At 39.0% G+C, this 21,320-nt stretch overlaps 2 protein-coding genes across 2 annotated transcripts; one reads left to right on the top strand and one right to left on the bottom strand.

Annotated features, from left to right (window-relative positions):
* Positions 1-452: 452 nt before the first annotated feature.
* Positions 453-10,413, bottom strand: LOC112562784. Its single transcript, XM_025236267.1, has 13 exons — positions 10,303-10,413; positions 8,384-8,529; positions 7,552-7,621; positions 6,979-7,145; positions 6,577-6,841; positions 6,270-6,450; positions 5,848-5,955; positions 5,074-5,157; positions 4,878-4,939; positions 4,548-4,592; positions 4,166-4,337; positions 3,845-3,913; positions 453-1,936 (listed from the first exon to the last, which is right to left on the bottom strand). Exons 2-12 carry the CDS (start codon positions 8,426-8,428, stop codon positions 3,886-3,888), a joined length of 1,227 nt encoding a protein of 408 aa, XP_025092052.1. The 5' UTR covers positions 8,429-8,529; positions 10,303-10,413; the 3' UTR covers positions 453-1,936; positions 3,845-3,885.
* Positions 10,414-10,416: 3 nt separating this feature from the next.
* On the top strand, positions 10,417-20,953 carry LOC112562783 (protein Daple-like). Its single transcript, XM_025236266.1, has 8 exons — positions 10,417-10,554; positions 11,116-11,508; positions 12,265-13,788; positions 14,257-14,544; positions 14,780-14,945; positions 15,487-15,815; positions 16,868-18,888; positions 19,866-20,953. Exons 3-7 carry the CDS (start codon positions 13,654-13,656, stop codon positions 17,522-17,524), a joined length of 1,575 nt encoding a protein of 524 aa, XP_025092051.1. The 5' UTR covers positions 10,417-10,554; positions 11,116-11,508; positions 12,265-13,653; the 3' UTR covers positions 17,525-18,888; positions 19,866-20,953.
* Positions 20,954-21,320: the final 367 nt, after the last annotated feature.

The following is a 21,320-nucleotide window of genomic DNA, read 5'->3' on the forward strand; positions in this document are numbered from 1 at the left end:
AAACTAAAGAGATAAGATAAAAGAGGAGAAAAGGACTGACAAGAAATGTCATGTTAGTTTTATTTAGATTACTAAGATTCTCTCATGCTGAAATCATGAACACACGACAATAAAAAGTCAAAGCACGAGGGAAGATCCGTTGTCAAGTCGATCACAGTGACGTAAACTGTCATGGCGACCATGGTGCGTCACTAACGACAGTCAGCGGTCACGTCACTCACACACTGATGGCGTCACTCGCGTCTAGTAGACCTCCCACGGAAAGCAAATGGTGTAGAGCCCTCAGATTTCTGGAAAACGACCGGCTAGCAATGACGTTCGGTCACGGGTCAATTCACGCGCGAAAGGAGTAGCGCTGCTCAGGTGTCGGAGAAAACGACAAAGATGTTGTGACAGGTGTTTCGCCTTGTTATCAAGACCAGCCGACACCTTACAAGCTCGTGTAAGGCTTTCTTCGGAAATAGACCCAGCACACTAAGAACAATTAATTCACAAAGGAAAACCCAAAGCTTGTGGCTGCTATACTTCCTTCATTGGTCCTGAATCGTTCTCGTCATTGGCATACGACAGAAAGTATGAGCAAGCAGAAAAGGACATACAGCGTGCACTGACCCATGTTACCCCAGTTGCCAGAAGAAAAAAAAAAAGCAAGCACTATACTGACTTTGTCATTACATGCAGCACTTGACAAGTCAAGACACGCGCATGGTCCTTGTTAAGGTATGTGTACCTCAAGTCGAACTACAAGCACAAGGGTAGGAAGCTTTGAACTGGATCACGCCCTGGCTAAATGATTTGTTGTGCAATGGTATTGAGTAGGCGTAGAAGCACTACTAATAAAAAGCATCATCATCATTGTCACCTGAACATCACAATATGAAGGGAAAGAGAAGTGAGGGTAGTGCCTTGTGAAGGGTTGTGCTGTTTTTTAAGTGCTTTGATGTATGGTGCATGTGTTGTCCCACGTTGAATGTGGGAAGGGAGAATGGTAAATATGATTATTCCACCTATCAACACCAACACAGGATTACTGCGCAACTTTATGCAGATACAATCGCAATTCATGCCACAACAAATATTTATTTAACACAAAATGTGGTCCACTATAAAGATGTCTATATGCAGATACGCTTTTTTGGTTCCTCTGCAGCCTTTCTACATTTTTTCCTTGTGAAAATGTTTATTATTGCATTATTTCACTGTCACTTGCTCATAGATCTTCACGTATAAAGATCACAGGTCAATGGTAATCAAAGAGAATGAACAGCTGATAAACTGATTTTATTTTAAAAACAAATAGTTTGCACAGTAAACATCACTCAGTTGTAGGTAATGTCAAATTGCAACACTATAAAAAAAAACCCAGCACATTTACAGATTCCCAGTATCTGTACACACTAGTGACCTAAATCACCATAGTAAGCATCACTCAAATGTAGGTACTGCCAAACTGCAACACACTATAAAAAACAGCACATTTACAAACTGCCCACAATCTGTACACATTGTTATAAATTAAATCAACACCACAGAGAAAGAGCTATCCAATAGCAGTATAGGTATTGTTATGTTATATGCCTAGACAATACTCTGTGAACATAAAGTTACAAACTTTCTCCCCTGCTAACGCAGCATATTTAAGATGAGGCTGTTAGCTTGAGAAAGTGTGCTCAGCCTACTTGCATCCTGGTGCCTCATATTTATATATATGTATACAATCTACAAGCTTTTTATCCTTTTATTGAGGACATTTGTTCTGCTTTTGTTTTGAGGGTTTTCTTTAGGAAGTTGGGGGGTGAAACATACAGAGATCTTGAAGCTTGACTGAATTAATGTGTGCAGGTAGGTATGGTTGTAGCCAGAAGCCACAAACAAGATGAGTGGTGGGCTTTTTGGGTGGAATGTAAGATCAATAGTTCTGTGTTGATTCTGAATCCTGAAAGAGAAAAAAGACATCATTATTTCAAGCATCAAGGAGCAGTTAGGGATGTCAGTATGTGTCGTGGTTTCCTGATCACTTTTTAAGCTGCATTTTTGGATTGTTTAGAAGGTAATGTACAAGAGAGGGAGAGATTGAGGGAGGTTTCCTTGCTTGTGTATATGCGCATGAGTGTTTATATATACAGTGTAGGGCCATTAAGACACGTTGATTGCAGTTCAAACTGCTTAACCGCGACTTAAATATTTATCAGCTGCTGTTCTATGAATTGTTAAAATTTGGGAATCAACTCTTCTGCTGCTACAGTGTCTGCTGACTTAACCTTGCCATTGATTTTACTTGTGAAATGCCATGTCGCTGTTTCCACTTTTTCAACCACCCACTTGAAACTGTAAACTCAGGATCTGCATTGGGACCATGGATTTCCTTGTATTATTTTCCTGCTTGCACTTGGATGACTGGACCAGAAATAGGGATACCATTGTTTCTAGCCTCACAAAATGCATTAAAAGTTGCTATGTCTAATTCTGGATCTTTTTCTGTTCTGGGTTTCTTGCGTCTTAAACCACCTTCATCAAGAAACATTCCCAATTTTTGTCATCTTTGATCCTGTTCTCAATTTTTGTCATCTTGGATCCCCCCACACAGTGTTCTAGTAAATCTAATTTACTTTTATGCAAGTTTCGGCATTTTATATTTTTTCGATGACATCCAGCTTTTGCGGAAAGTCATATAAGGTGTGTTTACATTTATTTCTCATGGCATAAAATTTCTAAAAGCAAATATGATAATGCGCTCACTATAAATTCAGAAACTGAAGTGATTTACCTTGGGTTTGTGACTCACATTTATACATTTCAAGTTTTATCAGATTATGGAATTGAAGATAATGGTTTAAACACGAGTTGAATTTTTGCGTATGAACTTTGTAGCATTGTAAGGTGTGAATCGGTTGCAATGGCAGCCTCAGCGTGGATAAAACAGATTATGTGAATTTCATTGTAAGTTATTTTATCGTTTATTGATAAATAAAAGACGAATCTTCTATAAATAGCTATTTGAAGTTATAAACCAGCATTTAAATATTTAATCTGCAATTGTGTATAGCATGTTAATCACGGACATTCAAAATACCAAAATGACAGCTGTCAACACATCACAAATGTTTGAGAGCCACGTCCAGGTCCCTACAATCAATAGTGTCTTTAAAAAAAAAAGAAAAAAAAAAAAAAAGATTCAAGTATTTTGAGTGGCTTAAACAAGTTCACAGATTACTAGACCGTAGCTTAATGGCTCTACAGTCTACACCATCGGTTCTCAACCTGTGGGGCGCGACGTGCTTACAAGGGGGGTGCGAAGGTGGTCATTTTTTTAAAATTTCTTATACCAGTATTAGTGAAATTAGCTTACATTGCTGGCTAAGGGGGGCACATGGGCGTACCTTTGTTCGTCATGGGGGCATCACAAGTAAAAGGTTGAGAACCGCCGCTCTACACTATATGTGAATGCGTTGGAGAGAGACAAAGAAAAAGGGACTGTCACTGTTATAATTAAGTAAACTGTATAATTGTATCTAATTGTATTGTTAGGGACTGTAATGTAAAATGAATGTAAAAAACAAAAACAGCAAAGTTAGACTGCCCCACGTGGTGTAAATTACGTTAAAATCACAAAATTTCTCACAGACCATTGCAAGTCAGACTCAAACTTAATATGTTATAAGCTGTTCTAACTGAGCAGGGAGAAATGAGACGTCCAATATTAGATTTAAATTCTCTTAAATTTTCAGACCCACTGTCCTAAATCATTGGCTGGTTTAGGTAACTCAGAAATCACTTAAGCAATGATAATTAAATAGTACTGAATAATAAGGCAACCATAAAAAGTGAAGTCTCTAACACTTACCTCCCTTATGGCATAACAAAGGTAAGGAGACAACCTTTACCTTAATTGCCTTTGGTAATGTTCTCTTTCCTGAAAAGTGAAACAAATTAAAAGCAAAAATTAATATTACCAACTACATTTTAAAAACCTGAAGCCAAAAAATTATTTTAAAACTTTAAGGGAGTATATCCTTTACTTTCAAAACAAGTTTCCCTGCTAATCATTTTTGTTCTGGTTGCACATGCATGTGTGCAAGTAAAAGAAAAAAAGTGTATTTTACTACATCTGTGTCGCATCTTTAACAGGTGATGTTGTTAAGGTGCTAGAATGTCTTGCACTTACCTTTTTCTTAACAAGTAGTTCTGGACAGCAGAAGGTGTCCTTTGGAAATTAGAACTTCTTATAAATGTTAATATGTTGTCCATGCGGATAGTTTTCTTTCCATGTAACTCATCTCCAAATTGTTCATAAATAGTTTTAATCTCTTCAGAAGACCATATGATTCTTGGTGTTTCTGCACAAGAAATCAACAAGCATCATATTCCATAGTCAACCAAGTCAAAACATCTTTTAATCTACAAAGGACATATAGATCCTAATCTAGCACATAAACGAATGTCAAAACATTGTCAATTAACCCATGTGTGATTAAAGATGCTGCATGGTAATTGACCAACTAACAAAAGATCAGATCAATAAATTATTTTTTAAAAATGTCCATTACCATAACCAGCTTTAGCAATTCCATCCAGTGGTCTTTTCTGTATGACTGTAAAGAAAGAGAGAAAATCAAACTATAAACTCCATGAAATAATTTAACATAAAATATCCATTGCAAAGCTCCAGAAGGATTTCATGCTCCATGATCATAACTAATGAAATTATGAGATCTTATTCTGTCAAGGTTTTTAAAGCAACTTTGCAAGAATATCAAACGCACAATTCTAAATAACTTGCACACGAGAGAAATCTCTGTATACTGACCAGGGATGCGGTCCTATGCTCCTCAAAGGAGCAACAAGGAATAAACTAAACTAAACTAAACTAAACTGACCAGGGACATCAAGCACTCCAGATGCCTCTTCAGTGTGCTGATCCAAAGGGTGCACCACATTTCTGAGCAAAAATAAAGAAAAACATTTAATGTACTAAACATGATCCTCACTAACTTTGACAGCAGTTACTATTTCTATAAAACTGTGGGTGTATTTTTAGACTTGGCTGTTCCATGCTATGAGTATAATACATACACATTAGCAGGGACATCTGCACTCTCCTGTGGAGGTGGGGCAACAATGTCCTCTCCTCCAACTGGGGTGATGTCCACAACCTCACTGAGGAGAGATAAAGAAAAGATGATTTAGTCCTAAGTGAACAAAACTTTCGTTTTGTAATAATGTATAGTATGACACAATAAATAAATCACATATACCACACATCATGACCTGAGTGCATGCATACACGTAAACACATTTTCTAAAGTGATACTGCCACCTATCAAGCTTCAGGTAAAAAGCTGGACCAAATCATGCTCATTCTCATAGTTATCACAAGTAACAGACTGAGATTCGCAAGCCAGCATGATATTGTGTTCAAGTTGCACTGTATGAAAATAGACAACAATGAGGTCACTAGATAAACAAAATTTATCTCACATAGTACAACCACTGCTCTTCATAATTAATATTGTGTTCCAAGTTCTAATTGAGACTGTTGCTGCAAGAAACTAAAAACACGAGCAGTTCTTTCACTAAATTCTACAAGCTCTTGTGGCTTAGACACATTGGGTGAATGCCACCAGCATATCAGTCAACCACTTAAAAAATACCCTAGAGGTATTTTATCATTCCCACAAATGCAGTCTTCTCATAGTTATATTGGTTGATGACACAGCCATATCAGTTTGTAGCAACTGCTCTGATCCTTAAGATCTAATGTCGTTAGTGTCAGTTAATGCTTTGCTAAAATCTTCAGCACATTTTAAGTGTGGACAGGTAAATGTTTTACTAAATCTAAATACATACGCAATAACAGCAACATCTCCACTCCCATGTGAGGACAGGGCAACACTGTGATCTCCTTCAGGCAGGCTGGAGACAACACCAGTGAACTCCTCCTGCAGAGGCACTTGTCTGAGCAGATAAAGAAATAAAACTTTCTTCACATACAATTCCATAACACATATCTTGCTACATTAAAAATATACATATCACAAAAAGTTTAAATTTATTTTTATTTTATTATCTAGCTCTGCAGCTCAACACATGAGTCAATAAAGGAATAAAAGTAGGACCCATTAGGACTTATGTTTACAAATTGTGCATAGGAATACAGTAAAATTAAAATTAAGAAAAATTTGTTCGCAAAAATCAAAGTTTCTATATGTTAATTTCATGCTCATGGGAGTTAAAGGTACAACAAGAAAAAAAATGCAATAGTGAATCACCTTTGATTAAGAGGTACCATTTTGATATGGTTGCTGTTATTCAGTATTGCCTGCAGTGCAGGAAACCCATAGCTAAAAGGTTCCTTGAACGGAACTCCATGTGGCATGCCAATCACAGCCAGCTGTGGATTTTCCTTATGTCGTTTGTATGGGAAGTTTTCGTAATTTCCTGTGGCTTCATCTGGAAACAAAGTAACCAATTACAACCAAAAAAACCCACAAACTAGTTTATCTTCAGCAATACTACAAACTTACATACAACCAAATAAAGTAAATAAAAGCATCATCAGTAATACTACAAACTTACGATACAATCCATTAAATAGTTTTTGAACGCGTCGCCGCAGGTTTCTTTTTTCCTCATATGAATGTTTTGGGCAGGCTAGGGATACGGGGTCTGATGAGGCAGTTTGGGCAGATGTAGCAGTAGGGACAGATGGTGACTCTATTGTAGCAGCTGGGACATATGGTGACTCTATTGTAGCAGCTGGGACATATGGTGACTCTATAACAGAGTCTGTTGTTAAGATCTTGAAGTAAAATGTCCACCCCAGCTGCTTCATGAAATCAGTCTAAAAATGAGAGAGAGAAAAAAAAACAACAAAGCAGTTTCATGTCATTTTTTCCACTTCTGAAATTACCTGCAATTATAAAATACTGTATAATGAGCATCATAAGACAATATGTTTGATATCAATATGTTACATACCAGGTCTTGTAATTCAATGCATACTCTGCGCAGATAGGCTTCCTTTTCTTCTTCTGTATCAGGAACCTGCTGCTTTTCCAGGAGAGCTTTCCTTTGGTAACTTCTCCTGCCCTCCTCCCCTAAGTCGCTCCACTCCTTCCTCATTCGTTTAAGAAAAGCGGATTGCTCTGAAAATTAACATAATCCACATAGTGTAAGCAATACAGTATTCAACAATACATATTTTTAATGGAGCAATTATGATTAACTGGGGGATCTCACACTCAAACTATCTGAGTTTGGCATTTACACACACCATAAACATCTCACCAGTTTATTCAGTAGCTTGGCTGCTTTTATTTTCAACAATACATGTATGTTAGTGTTTTGATCAACAGAAATGTCTACATTAACATGCCATATACTGGAGGAAACTTAAGCCATAACTATGACCATCGTTTGAACCCAGCTACATGACACTGCAAATAAATGAACTACTGAAGATATCGCTTTTACACATGAAAGAGTTTCATATTAAAGTGAAAAGTAAAAGCATACATAACAGAATAAGGATCCATTGACACATTAACTTACCTTCATCAGGTAGAATGTTTCCATTTTTTGTAAATACACTGAGAGAGGTCATTCTCTTTTGTCCAATGATCTGAAAACAAACGCCCCAATGCATTGAAGATGCTACTGCGTTACATCCAATCTTATCACAATGTCTACATTGGTAATGCTATATATATATATGAATGTAAATGCTTTTAAATCAATGTAAAACACAGCAAAAGGCACTATTTGGGATGCCATGTACCATAATTATAATGAGCATTTATATGGTGCCTTTCCAAAACAGAGGTACCAAGGACTGGTACCAGAAACCGTAGAGTAAGTCAGAGTGGAAAGTTTGTAGGCTATATGGTCCACAATTAGCAGCTAGTAAAGAAAGCGAATAATAGAAGAAATATGTTTGTATCGTTAGGGTCTACAGATGAAGCGAGCAGCGTTATTCTGGATCCTTTGAAGTCTCAAGAAGATACTTTGGAATTTCAGCTAAAAGAGAATTACAATAGTTCATTCTTGATAGCACAAAGGCACACATTAGAATTTTAATTGCATCGTTTGTGAGATAATGTCGAATGGTACTAATCCTACGAAGTTCAAGGGAAGCATTTCCGCAGACTTGAGAAATATACTGATGAAAAGTCAAACGCTGATTGAGGACACCCAAGTTGCGGGCAGAAATGGAGAAAAGAATAGCAGAGTTGTTTATAGACAGCGACCGAGGGAAAAAAGGACGACTTGGACATTTCTCACATGTGACATGGCATGGCGTGGTGTAACATCAGAAAGTATATAACACGATGCCTAGATTTAACCCATACAAAAATCTCCAAATAATGGATCAAACAAAACTTACTCGTCGAAATGACTTCGATGATTTATCATCAGTTGGTCCTGGCATCTTTGACTTAAAAGGGTTGGTGGTTAGGAAACAACGAAAGCAAAACTTCCCGCTGGCGCCGACAATCCAGAAAGACTCCTGGCAGAGTAGCCGTTCTTGGCCTTAATGAAGAAAACGAGACAATTATTTATCTTCGTATAATTTGTTCTATAGTATAAGTGCATTCATATATTGAATTTCAAAACGTAACCTCCAACTTATTTTTTAGTCCTAAAGGTATACCGCTAAGGGAAAGACTATATAATTATATAAATTCTTGAAACTCGCATTTTACCTTAAATGGACAAAAATTCACAACTGTCAATTAAAATCTATTTAATTCACCGTATTAAACACATTTAAAGGTATATTAATTAAAAGAGCACATTTAGCTCATACTTCTAAAGCAGCATTTTTGATTTTTAAGTATGCAGAACCAACTGAAAACTAAAGCTGTCTGTATTATCAATTTATATAGTGGCTTTTAAAAATTGATCCGAATTTTCGAAAATGTGATACCACGAACTTGTATTACTGGACTGCTGGCAGACGATTTTTTTTCCAGTTAATTCCTAAAACGAGGCATGATATTAAAGCTTTCGGTTCATTCACATTTCAGATTATAACTACTAAAACCAGGCATGATACTACAAAGCTTCCGGTTTAGTCACATTCTTTGTTTACGCTCGCCGAGACTAACAGCGGAGAACTTCGCAAGAGGCTATAGTGTTTTATTTACTTTATAATTTCGACAAACAGTTTTATCTTGAATAATGTACGTACGTATAGTTCAAATGTTTTATAGTGCTATAAAGAATTTAACTTTAGTCGTCACAGTTGCATGCGAATGTTTGGTTGACTAGCGTTTATAACGTTTTGCACACAGCCCAACTGGCGGTTTGTACGAAAAGGAGATAAATATTTTGTGGGAGAGACCTCTAGAGAGTATATATATAGTACGTACAGTATCTGTACGTGGTTGAGTAACTGAATGTTGCCATTGTTGACACAATGTGTTCTCTAAAATTAACTTAAGTATTTTTACTGCTGATCGAGACTCGTTTAAAGAAAAGAATCTGATATACAATCTCCAAGAAGGCGATTAAAATGGCTCATGATGAATAAGAGAATGGCCGTGTTATCTATAAAACTAAAAGTACGTGCCTCTGCGGATACTACGTGTTAGCAGTTGTTTCTCGGTTGAAGGTTAGGCTAAAGTGGGATTTAGGCTTAGGGTTTAATTTAGGCTAGTTATATGTTAAGGGTTTGGGTTAGGATAATGGCTAATTAGGTTTGGGAAAAATGAGCTGACGATCGAAACGGACGCAGAAATGTGAAAGTACTGGAGCACTTTCGCGATAAAAAGCATCCAACATAATGTTAGCTACAGTCAACTTTATTTGTAATAATCTTTAACAAATGTAAGAAAACTATAAGTCACATTTTTGCTTTAGCTACTGCGTTTCAAGCGAGAACAATTATTACCAAAAGCAGACGATCCTCCCCCCAACCCCAACAAAACCCCCCCAAAACTACAAAAACAAAACCAATTTTATCTTAAAATATAAAAAAGTCAAAGTAATCGACAAATTTAAGTGAAGAGTGTTTTTGTCATCATTTATTTTCATTAACTGCGGACAGAGAATTAACTGTATGTACTATAATCTGTACGTGGTTCTGAACAGGGTGTCATTTGTCTCAGCCAGAATCCACCATCCTTATGGCCACTGTCAGATCGGTGTCGTGGGTATGTGGTCAGCACAAGCTTTTATGATTCTGTAAGTCTGTGGGGGTCAGAGTCGCTCATTTTGTTTGTTTGTTTTTTTGTTTTGTTTTTTTTTTGAAAGTGGAGAACAGTCAAGGGGAGCAACTCACGCGGACGACAGATTTCTTACCTGAATTGTCTTCTCTTCATGAAACCATATCGCGGTTATCGTCAGGAACGAACAACTCTGCGGAAGACGTCTGGTCCTTGATGTCTGTGAAAGTTTGAGACTGACTGCCAGAGCATGATGGAGGACAAACACAGAAGAATGATTAGACAACATCATCACTTACTGGTTCAGGACATTGTCATCAATGAGACGTTTCTCGCTCGGCTTCAAGAAGAAGGGATCTTTCCGTCCGACCAGTTGGAAAGTATCAGGGTTGGTTGTGCTTCTATGTGTGTGTTTAGGAGAGAGGAAGGGAGAGAGAATTCAGTATTTATCTGCGTGGTATGAAGCACACAACGACCAGCGCTACCCGGAAGATAGCAAGTGCACTATAAGTACATGGCTACCCCGGGATCTCTCTGAATGTCAGTGCTCAGTAAGCAGTCTAGACTGTCGTGTAAGATTAAAGAGAAGCCTTGTGACAACGTGCCTAGTCTAGTAAATAATGTAGACATCTGACCTCGTGAAAGTGGCTTGACAACAGACGAGAAGCTCACGTTTTCAGTTGCCTTAATAAAATTGGGTATTAAACAAATCCAGTCAATGTCAGTATTTCCGTGTACTAGTCATGATGAAGTATTTGGGTATTATTTCACGTGAACCAGTTCCGGTAAATGGATCAGTGATTGATAGTCAAGATTAATCAATCTTTTGTCATGACACGCGCACGAAATAGTCACACTTTTCTCAGTTGAAAGATTTTCTATTTTCAATCTTTAGCCGTTAGTGTTTGTTATCCTTACCATCGTCATCATCAAACATTTTTTTTTTCAGGCTGTGACGGACAAGTATGATCAAGGTTACAAAATGCTGGAGCTGCTCCAAAAGCGTGGACCAAAGGCATTTCATAAATTCGTTGGAATACTTGAAACGGACTACGACTGGCTGGCTGAACTTCTAAAAGGTGCTGAAGTAACAGAAATGTCAGGCCATAACACAGCTGAAATGCCATGCAGATCTCAACCTACACAAGAGGAAGACCAGACTACTGCCGAGCTGCCAGCCATGGCTGCGTCCACTCAAAAGACAAGGAAGAAGATCATGAGCTCCGCGAAGCAGGACGCACTGGCTAAACACAGTGAGCTTATCGCAAAAATCGTCGACGTGGACACTGTCTTGAAGACAGTAAAATCTTCTTTGTCTTCTGATGAGAAGCAAGACATTAAGGTAAGTTTAAGAGCGTGTTTATGTGTGTGCATGGTATTTGAGAGAGAGAGAGAGAGGTGCGAGAATCTTGATGCATCTATCTAATAACTACTGAAATCTAAGAGAATTGTTTGAACTCAGATGGACTTATCTTCGTTTAATAGAAATGTAGAAGGCGCTACGAAAGCACAAAACTTACCATTGATAAGGTCATAGTTACCCGTGCTCCAAGCTCGGAGAAAGACATTATGCCATGATTATGATTAACCTAAGATATGGTTTCCAAAACAAATTGAGCATTAAGCAATGTATTATTATTATTGCAAAAGTCTTGTAAAAACTTGTCAGCATTTTTTTCCCTCGGCTCGAGTCTCTCAAAGACATAATTTGCATTTTCTCAACGAAAGCAATTCAAAAGAAGTAAGGCTTATAAACAAAACTAAACACGCAGAAGGTAAAAGACTAAGAAATACAAGCCAAGGTACCAAAATAATATTTTAAATCCAAATTTGTGTTATCCTACAATAGGGTTGCACTTTGACTCGCCCGTCAAACAGCAATCGCTTGATAGCTATTTTGTAAATCTGCATTTTTTTTTTTTAATGTAAGGGCCTTCGAAGTGCGTGCATGCGTATGAGTGTGTGTAAGTGCGTTTGCTGTGTATAATTCACGAACACTCTCAGCATTCAAGATTCATTAATATATGCTTTTACCCGTAGTCCTAAGACAACACATTGTATTTGCTGATATTAATCGGGACAATAACATTTTCCTCAGAGCCAGCAAAGCAAAAAGGGAAAGATGGGTAAGCTGCTGAATGTCATATCGGCGAAAGAAGACAACACTTTCAATCTTGTGATAAATCTTCTCCGACAATGCGACAAAGATCTCGCAAATCAACTGGAAGAATACGTTGCTGGTGTGGAAAAACGTTGTAAACAACAGGACAACTGTAAAAACATTTGAGAGGGAGCCACTGTGGCACTGTGCCGACTAGGGAAATGAGATATAGCATTTTTGTCTCCACATTTTTAACTATGTAAGCAAGAGACGCTAAAATACTAATTTAAGTTGAAATAGAATGTCTTCGCTTCAAGATTTGCTTCTGGGGAAAAAACTGGCATGGTTGTACACCTTTTGTTTAGAATTTCAAAGGCATCATGTCCTAGAATTTGTCAGTTGACTTTTTGAACAGCGTGTTTCCAAAATCAGTTTTTAGCGTGCTAGCCTTTGAGAATGATGTTACTGGCTTGTTTAAGAATTACAAAAAGAAATTGTTGCTTAAGTCATGATTTAAGTCATCATCATCATGATGCAAATTTTCATAACAATGACTGTTGCACACCTTCACAAATAAATAACAAACTAAAGGGGAAGAGCTTCACAAACATTTTTGTGCCTGATAAGTGTTTTAGTGGAATAAGAGTATCGAATGGTTTTGATAGCAGAAACGTCGTCTTTGATGACAAAATCAAAACCAAACACAGCAAACTGCAGTGACGAGATACCGACCTAAGCATGATAAATCTCAATACAATAATATCAAGGGTAGAGAAGTTATAGACAGGATTTTTCGAGAAAGCCATCTTTTGTCTGAAGATGTACCCTTATTAGAGGTGACCGCAGAGTAGGACCAACAAGACTTTTTGTAAACAATAAACCAACAATGTAAAAATCGCAGGTTAGCAATGCTACTAAAATCTCTGCTTAAAACATGGATAGTTTGTGACAAAATGTTGTGTTTGGCGATGACCAATGACCTATACACAATTGTGAGGATCTGAGAGTGTTCTCGACTGGGATTTAAACGGTCGCGAATTCGAGACCTTTGCGGGGATACAACTGAAACACAGTCCCTTACGCAGTAGGTATCCAGCAGAAGTGGTTGACTAGATTTATTAAGTAGAGACTGGCCTTACAAAGAACAGATATCTGCACGCGGAAGTATCGTCGATAACCACGTTATCTCACGTCAGTCGGACGCGCAGCCTGACTACGAGATCTGACTGCAACAACCACCTGAAAGTCGGGTAACACCATAAATCGCGGTGTGCAGACAAGGGAGCTTCATTCCAGACATTTTTTTTTATAATCGGCGAACACCTCTGACCCCCTATTGGCAAGGTGCAGACTGTAGGCATCGACATACGATAGTGTGGAGAAAACATGGAGGAGAGACACAGAGCCATTATCAAAGAGCATACCCAACAACTGGTGAAGGATATCGTCGTCAATGAGGCGTTCCTCGCCGCCCTTTCAACAGAAGAAATCTTTCCGCCTGATATGGAGGAAACTATCAGGGTATGTACATGTGTGTGTGTGAGAGTGTGTAACTACGAACACATGCGCGAGCTCACAAGTACGTAGCTGTGAATGTTCGGTGAAATAGACTGAAAGACGCATGCATATCTAGCTTAATCTTTAACCTATTAAATGAGACCATCCGTGGGGAGTACAACACCATAGTCAGCGGTGGGTTGAAGGTGTAGAGTGTGTTGTTATCAATGGTTACCGAGACGACGGTTAAACTGCTCTAATCCACGTGAGATGCACGTTCGTCTTTCTGTCAAATCAGTTTTACTACTCTGTGAGACATCAGTAGACATCGAGTTAAAGAATCAAAGGTCTGAAAACAACAACAACAACAACAACAACAACAACAACAACAACAACAACAAAAATAGTTTTATTCATTTTTAATTTGCTATGTGTCTATGAACGAAATCTTAAAAAATTATTTGGAAATGGGCAAGATCGTACATGTTGCAGGCAAAGAAAGCTAACCACAAGAAAATCTACAAATTGCTAGAGCTCTTACCAAGACGAGGACCGACTGCTTTCAAGAAATTTGTGAGGGTGCTGAGGGAAAGCTATGCCTGGATTGCCGACATGCTCACAGCTGCTGATGAAAGGCCGACGAAAGACCAGTTCATGAGCCCAGTGAGACAAGTCGCACTGCACAACTGTCGTCTCGACAAACCGGAAGATATCGACTTCAACATAATCTGGAGCGAAGTTCAGTCTCAATTTTCTTCAGAAGAACAACGAGAAATCAAGGTAAGTTAATGTAACTATAACACACACACATATATGCACGCGCAAGCACACACATACACACATTTACACACACTCTCTCTCACACATAAATTATCTAACGGTATTTACTACGAAGCCACCTTTCTCCTTATTGTTACACTGTGCTCATTATTAGCTCACATATCTCCCTGTTGTTACCCCGTGATTAGAGGCTAACTTGGTAGTTTTCACTAAGAAAATGAATGCTCCTACACAGAGCAAACCTAGCGGAAAAGAAATGGAGAAACTGCTGGATGTCTTAGCGAGAAAAGATGACATGGCCTTCGATGACGTGCTGGCTGTTCTTCAAAGTCACTGCCAATGGTTAGCAGACGAAATAGAGCACCAGGTTTCTGAGGAGGAAAAGCGCTGGACGAAACATGGTAATGCTAGACAACTAAAATTGTCTCACTCTTGTTTCCATAGATACAATGCGATGCCCAGACCTCGCGGACACTACGTCACGTTTCTCTACCCCAGGGCATCTTTGCCACCGTTGTATAACTACAGCCCCAGGGACAAAACATCTGCGAGGTGTGGACACTGCTTTATAAGTCTGGAAACAAGTCGCTTGTACTTAAATCCTCGACTTAAACCTCAGAGAAACGACTTATGTTCGTTACAGAACTACAGTCTCATCAACATTAAAATACAAATAGTCTTATTTTCTTTCTTGTGTGCAAGTTTGTGCTTGGTAGTTGGGGCTCACACACACGCATTCACATGTCTGTGTGCGAGGTGTGTGTTTGCGTATGCCAATGTGTCTTTTTGTGTGTTTATTTATTCACTAACCATGTTGCTTTGTCCTTGCTAAAGACACGTGACAAAAGGTTTCATTCGCCAACACTTTTTTGACTATAATGACTCTAATGTCAATCGTATGATCTGAAAATAATTACTCATGTCTTTTGTGGGTGTTTCAAGACATCAGAACAAAGCTGTCTCAGGCTCTTCGGGCGTCAAGAATCCCAGACAAGCAGAAAGATAATATCATTGAAAGGCTGACGGAAGTAGTGGAAAAGGAGATTGCCAAGTCCAAGCGAGGAAGCGTCCTTAATCATAAAATGGAAGCTCAGATGAACACTGTCACCAAAAAGATTCAGCTCCTTATACTGAAAGATGTAAATCCACTCATCTACGGCTCAGTGGACACAGACTTGCCGACGACAGATGATGATCAGGACGCAATCGAAGCGTTGAGGAACAAGCTGGATAGTCTGAAGGTGCTACAGAAATGTTACGAAGCCATGAACGTAAGTGACCTCCACAAGGTAACGAAGCTTATGCTAAAGTACAAACCTATTTTCAGTAGTATGATACGACTGGTGTCCAGTCACTTAATCCCCAGACACTTCATCCCCGACACTTCATCCCCTAGACTTTTAATCCTCAGACACTTCATCCCCGACACTTCATCCCCTCCGATCATTAGCTTACCTTTCATATTAACAGCAATTACCTCGCGAACACTCAAGAACAATTTTCATATCATATTGTTGAAGAACATTAAATTTACTAGCTTATATCAATTTTAACTAATGTTGTAGATGTTCAAATGACGTTGAAGTTAATAGCATGATTTGAATTTGAATTCTTTGAATTTCAATTAAATTTTTCGCTGACTTCATAATTTTTATAGTTAAGGATTTAGTTTAGGGATTAAGTGTCTGGGGATGAAGTGTCTGGGGATTAAAAGTCTAGGGGATGAAGTGTCGGGGATGAAGTGTCGGGGATGAAGTGTCTGGGGATTAAGTGACTGGGAACCGATACGACTGATTTCCTCCGGATAAGAAACAGAAAGAGGGAAAATACCAGTCAGGTATACTGGTAATAGTCCGGTACCCCAGTGGTAAGATTCGCTTCTCGTTGCTTCATTGAGAGTCATGGTGTAGGGTTCAGCCCTCGTCTCGAGAAACACGTCATCCTGGACGCAGCACTTAATAAATAGTGCTAGACCATCAGGGAATTTCTCTTGTACCTCCCCTTTGTTGCCCCTTTCCCTTAAAGTGTGTTATGACACCACTTTAAAACCCTTTCTTGGCCAAATAATCCAAACTGACCGTAATATCAGTCACGCATGAGTCGAATAAGTAAGCGCTCAAAATCTATTCTGATCATGCTTAATTAACAGATACTCTATGCCCTTCGTTTGTTTGTGGCAATGTAAATACTACGTACCAATACAGTATCACAGTTTTGACCCCTTCTGTGAGGCGTATTGACGCTTTGAGGATTGTATTTAATGAAATCTTTATGTATGTATATTTAAATCTCATTGTAGTAAACTATAAAGTATATGTCGCAGATCACATACAGAAGAGGCGGCGACACACTCCCTGTCCTCCTAATGCAGAAGATAGATGAGGTTCAGGCTATTGTCGAAAATAATAAGCTGGGCAGAGAAGGTGAACATCGCGAGTTGCAGGAGCTGAACAAAAAGAACAAAGAACTGGAAAGGGAGTTAATCAGACTCAAAGAACTTGAAGGCGAAAATAAAAGACTGGGAAATTTAAGGAAGCAAGCAAAGAAAGCAGTTCGTACACTGAAAGACGAAAATTTGACGATGGAAAAAAACAAAATGAAAACTGACGAAGAAAATGAACGGCTTCAATCCCAGCTGCAGATAATGGAGGATAGAATGTTGATATTGATCAAAGGGAACGACAACCTGAACATTCAGAATAGTAAACTCCAAAGGGATAACCAAAAGCTTTCTGCAACAATTGCCCAACTCAGACTGGAATCTGGAACAAACTATATATCCTTTGTTGACCGGTTAAAATCTGTAAATAAAACAATCATAAATGAAAACCTCAGGCTAAGGACAAAATACAACAAGCTGGAGGAAAGCAAGCGACAGAAAAATATACGTCTGCAAAAAGTCCTTGTTGAGAACGAGTTTCTCCGACAGCAGATACAGAAATTAAAGCGCATTGGTGCACACAACTCAACCACACGATGAACTGTACATGAACCATTACCTCCACTTACTCCTTAAAAGTGGGACGTTTGAAGCAAACATTAAACTGCCTGCTTCATAAATGAATGATGAGGGCTGGAAGAGCTGTGTCGTCTTCATGAGTTTTGGATTTTAAAGAGATAGCTGAACTTTGAACTTCTGGATATTCTGGAGCAAATACAGACGCCTCGCTGATGTGAAATGTGACACCAGAAGCGTAGTAATATTAGGTTTATTATATTCATAGCATTTCACGGCTTCCGCAAGTGAAAAGATGCCAGGAGAGTTGTTTGGGTAAGTGCTGGATGGTGTATGTGGAGAAAGGACAGCCTAAGGGTTTGCATGCTGTTTGGGCATGATATCTTGGCACAAACAGGCTTCACACTAACAACAATGGTAAAGATCGTTCCTTAGGCTTAACCAGGATGTTTTAATTGGTTGTTTTGTCGTTACTAAGATCAACCAGGACGCTATGAGTGGTACAGAGAGTACTAACACAGTTTGTACTAACACAATGGTGCACCAAAATAAACCTACCAGATCTTGTGGCTGTAGTTTCCAGGTGTACAGTATTTGTGTCTCGGTGTTGGGTTTCAACAAACTCTCTCCAGGTAATTATTTGCGGAGCAGATGTGACGACAAACATTCCTGTGCTTAACGAAAAATCTCAAGCGAGCAGTTGTTCCTTGTTCTTGAGTGTAGAGGAACATGGCACTGATAATGATAGTCACTTGTATCAACCTGCACGAAACGTGTGCACGTCACGTCGACACACAAGAGGAAGTAGAAATATTACTGCTCTTCTATAACTACAACTCTAACATTATATGCAATTAAAGTAGCACTGTAACAAAACCAACGTACACTTACCTTGCACACGCACAGCGCACTACACACACAACACAACGCTGACAAGCCCCCGCAGATGACGATGATGATGAAGAGATTTGTAGGTGAATCGAGTCGAAGATTTACAGTTTCAGAGGAATGTCATTGAAGATGGCGGACGAAGACCGCTGGGGTTTTTTTTTCCCGCTCACTCGGCCATTAGAGAAAAACTCCATTTCTCATGTGTGACGTCTTTTTCTGCTTCAAGTGACGTAGAACAAATGACGCACACAAAACGTCAGACACAAGACACAATTCATACGCAAAACAATATGAGACCTACGCAACTCATTGCAAGGAATACAATAGACTAGAAGATGAAGAACTAGTTCATCGACCAGAAAAGTGTTGGAAGCAGCAAGGATTCAGAGAATATCAAGGAGTGTTAAAAAGGCAAAGGAACACAACATCATGGTGAGCTACAAGTCTGTCGAAGTGCCTTATGAAGGGGAGAACACCACAGATTTTACAGGAGAATGGTATGAGTGATATGAAAACATTGCCTATGCAAGGCATGATGTGGATGATATGATGATGTAGACCCTCGTTTTTCTGATTAAAAAAATAATTAGATAACATTTCAAAGAAGGAGGAAATGGGCCGCTTGTAAAGTGAAGAAAAGTATATATGGTATGCTAGAGGGTAATGGAACGGATATAAGGAGAAGGTGTAGATGGTATGCAAATAGGAGAACAGTATGTGTGGTATGAAGTGAGAACAGTGGGTAGGGTATGGTATAGACTATAGAGAGTTTTAGTGTCACACATACAGAGAAGAGTTAGCAACTACAATAAAGTTTTTACCTAAAATTGCCCCTTTTAATCACACTCGTTTTCCCTCATTTATATTTTCATCAATTTAATCATCTTAAACTTCTTTCCTTTCTTCTCTTTGTTGTGCCTAGTTTAAGATTCGCAAAAAAAATTTTCTGCAATAAATTTTATCTTTTGAAACCGTTTGCTGCTTTTCATGATGTTTTTATAAGCGATTGAAGAAAATAAAAGAAAACAATTTTACTTACGATAACTAATTAACACGTAAAAACACTTTCCTTCTTGTTCTTGGTGTAGGCTCAAGCCCGTCATGTTCCTGCCTTTTACACCAGAACTCACACTTTAAAAGGAAACTAAAGAGATAAGACAAAAAAGAAGATAAGAACTGAAAAGAAATGTAATGTTATTTAGATTACTAAGATTTTCTCAAGTTGAAATCCTGAACACACGATAAAAAAAGTCGAAGCACGAGGGAAGATCAGTTGTAAAGTCGATCAGACAACCCTTGCAGTTACAGTGACGTAGCCGGTGTCATGGCGGCCATGGTGTGTCACTAACGAGTGTCCGATATCGTTAGATGATTATTTTAGTAAAATAAGGCTACTTCTCTAATCCTACAATAGTTGGCGAGTTGTTACTCCATGTCCTGTACTGTGCTGATATGGCAAGGTTCTGTCCCGCAGATCTGAGTGGTCTTGGCACGTGACCAAACAGGTGAGAAACACACTTCCCCAACTGAGACAAGCGTTCATGAGAGTTAAAATGGGTTTTGACATGGAGCTATTCTCCCCACCGACTGAGTGAATGTGATGTAACATTTTAACGTCCACACAACGATAATCACAACAACAGTCACCAATGTGGGTGACGAATAAGGTTTTCGGTTCGACTGCAATTTGTGAGTACTACCTCAAGTTGATCTTTGTGTTTACGATGGACTTTTCTCCAGTTCGCATTCATCGCCTTCATTTGAATGTACATTTGAAATCTACAGGAGGAATATTTGTCAGTTCACTTATAAGCTCAGGAAAATATTTACATAACTGTACAAGGACTACAAGCATGGCCTTCACTTTGAATTAATTACCAGACTGCCTGCCTAACACTTCGACTGTCTTTTGTGTCTTGCAGACAGGGTGTAGTCTTGTGGTCTGTTAACGACCTCGCAGAGACCTTTGACCCCTGACCCTACATTTCAGCGCATGACATTACGTCAGACACTGGGGACCACAGTATGGACGACACACACCGACTCATCTTACACGCTACCGTCGGAGACTGGCTGACGACATCATCATCACTGAGAGGTTTCTGGCACAGCTTGAGGAGGAAGGCATCTTTGAACGGGGCATGGTGAATGTCATCAAGGTAAGTAATAGAAACTTGTGAAGTGCATACATGTCTTTGTACCTTTGTTTCCATATTTGGTCATCTCTTTGGTCACTGCAATGCTTCCGTCCTTTATCGTCGTCGTTGTTGTCGTCGTCCTCACTTTTCTTCTGAGACCATTCTTCCTGCCGAAAATAATATTGCCGATAGGCGCTACCCAGATATTTCGCTTGGTTATCAAGACCACGCTACACGCTACACGGGGGAATGTGGGGTAGTGGGCTATCGTCCGATTTTTTGGAAATAGACCCAGCACACAAAGAAAAGGAAAACCCCAAACTTGGGCTGTTACTTCCTTCATTGGTCCTGAACCGTTCTCGTCATTGGCATACGACAGAAAGTATGAGCAAGCAGAAAATGATATACAGTGTGCACTGACCCATGTTATCCCAGTCGCCACCAACAAGCATTATACTGACTTTGAGTCATTACATGCATTTGACAAGCCAAGACACGCGCATGGTCCTTGTTAAGATGTGTACCTCGAAATACAAGCACAAGGGTAGGAAGCTTTGAACTGGACCATGCCCTGCGTAAACTGATTTGTTGTGAAAAGGCATTAAGTAAACATATAAACATAGAAGCACTACTAATAAAATGCATCATCATCAGCATCATCAACCGTAGTAGTCAAAGTCGATGCTATTGTCTTTGCAATAAAGTGATCCAGGGGATGTACATCCATAATTTTTGTTTATACTTGCCTGCACTTCTATTTGACCGTCGGAACCGTCGTCCATATCCTTTTA

Source organism: Pomacea canaliculata, linkage group LG4, assembly GCF_003073045.1.
Source record: "Pomacea canaliculata isolate SZHN2017 linkage group LG4, ASM307304v1, whole genome shotgun sequence".
Taxonomy (NCBI): domain Eukaryota; kingdom Metazoa; phylum Mollusca; class Gastropoda; order Architaenioglossa; family Ampullariidae; genus Pomacea; species Pomacea canaliculata.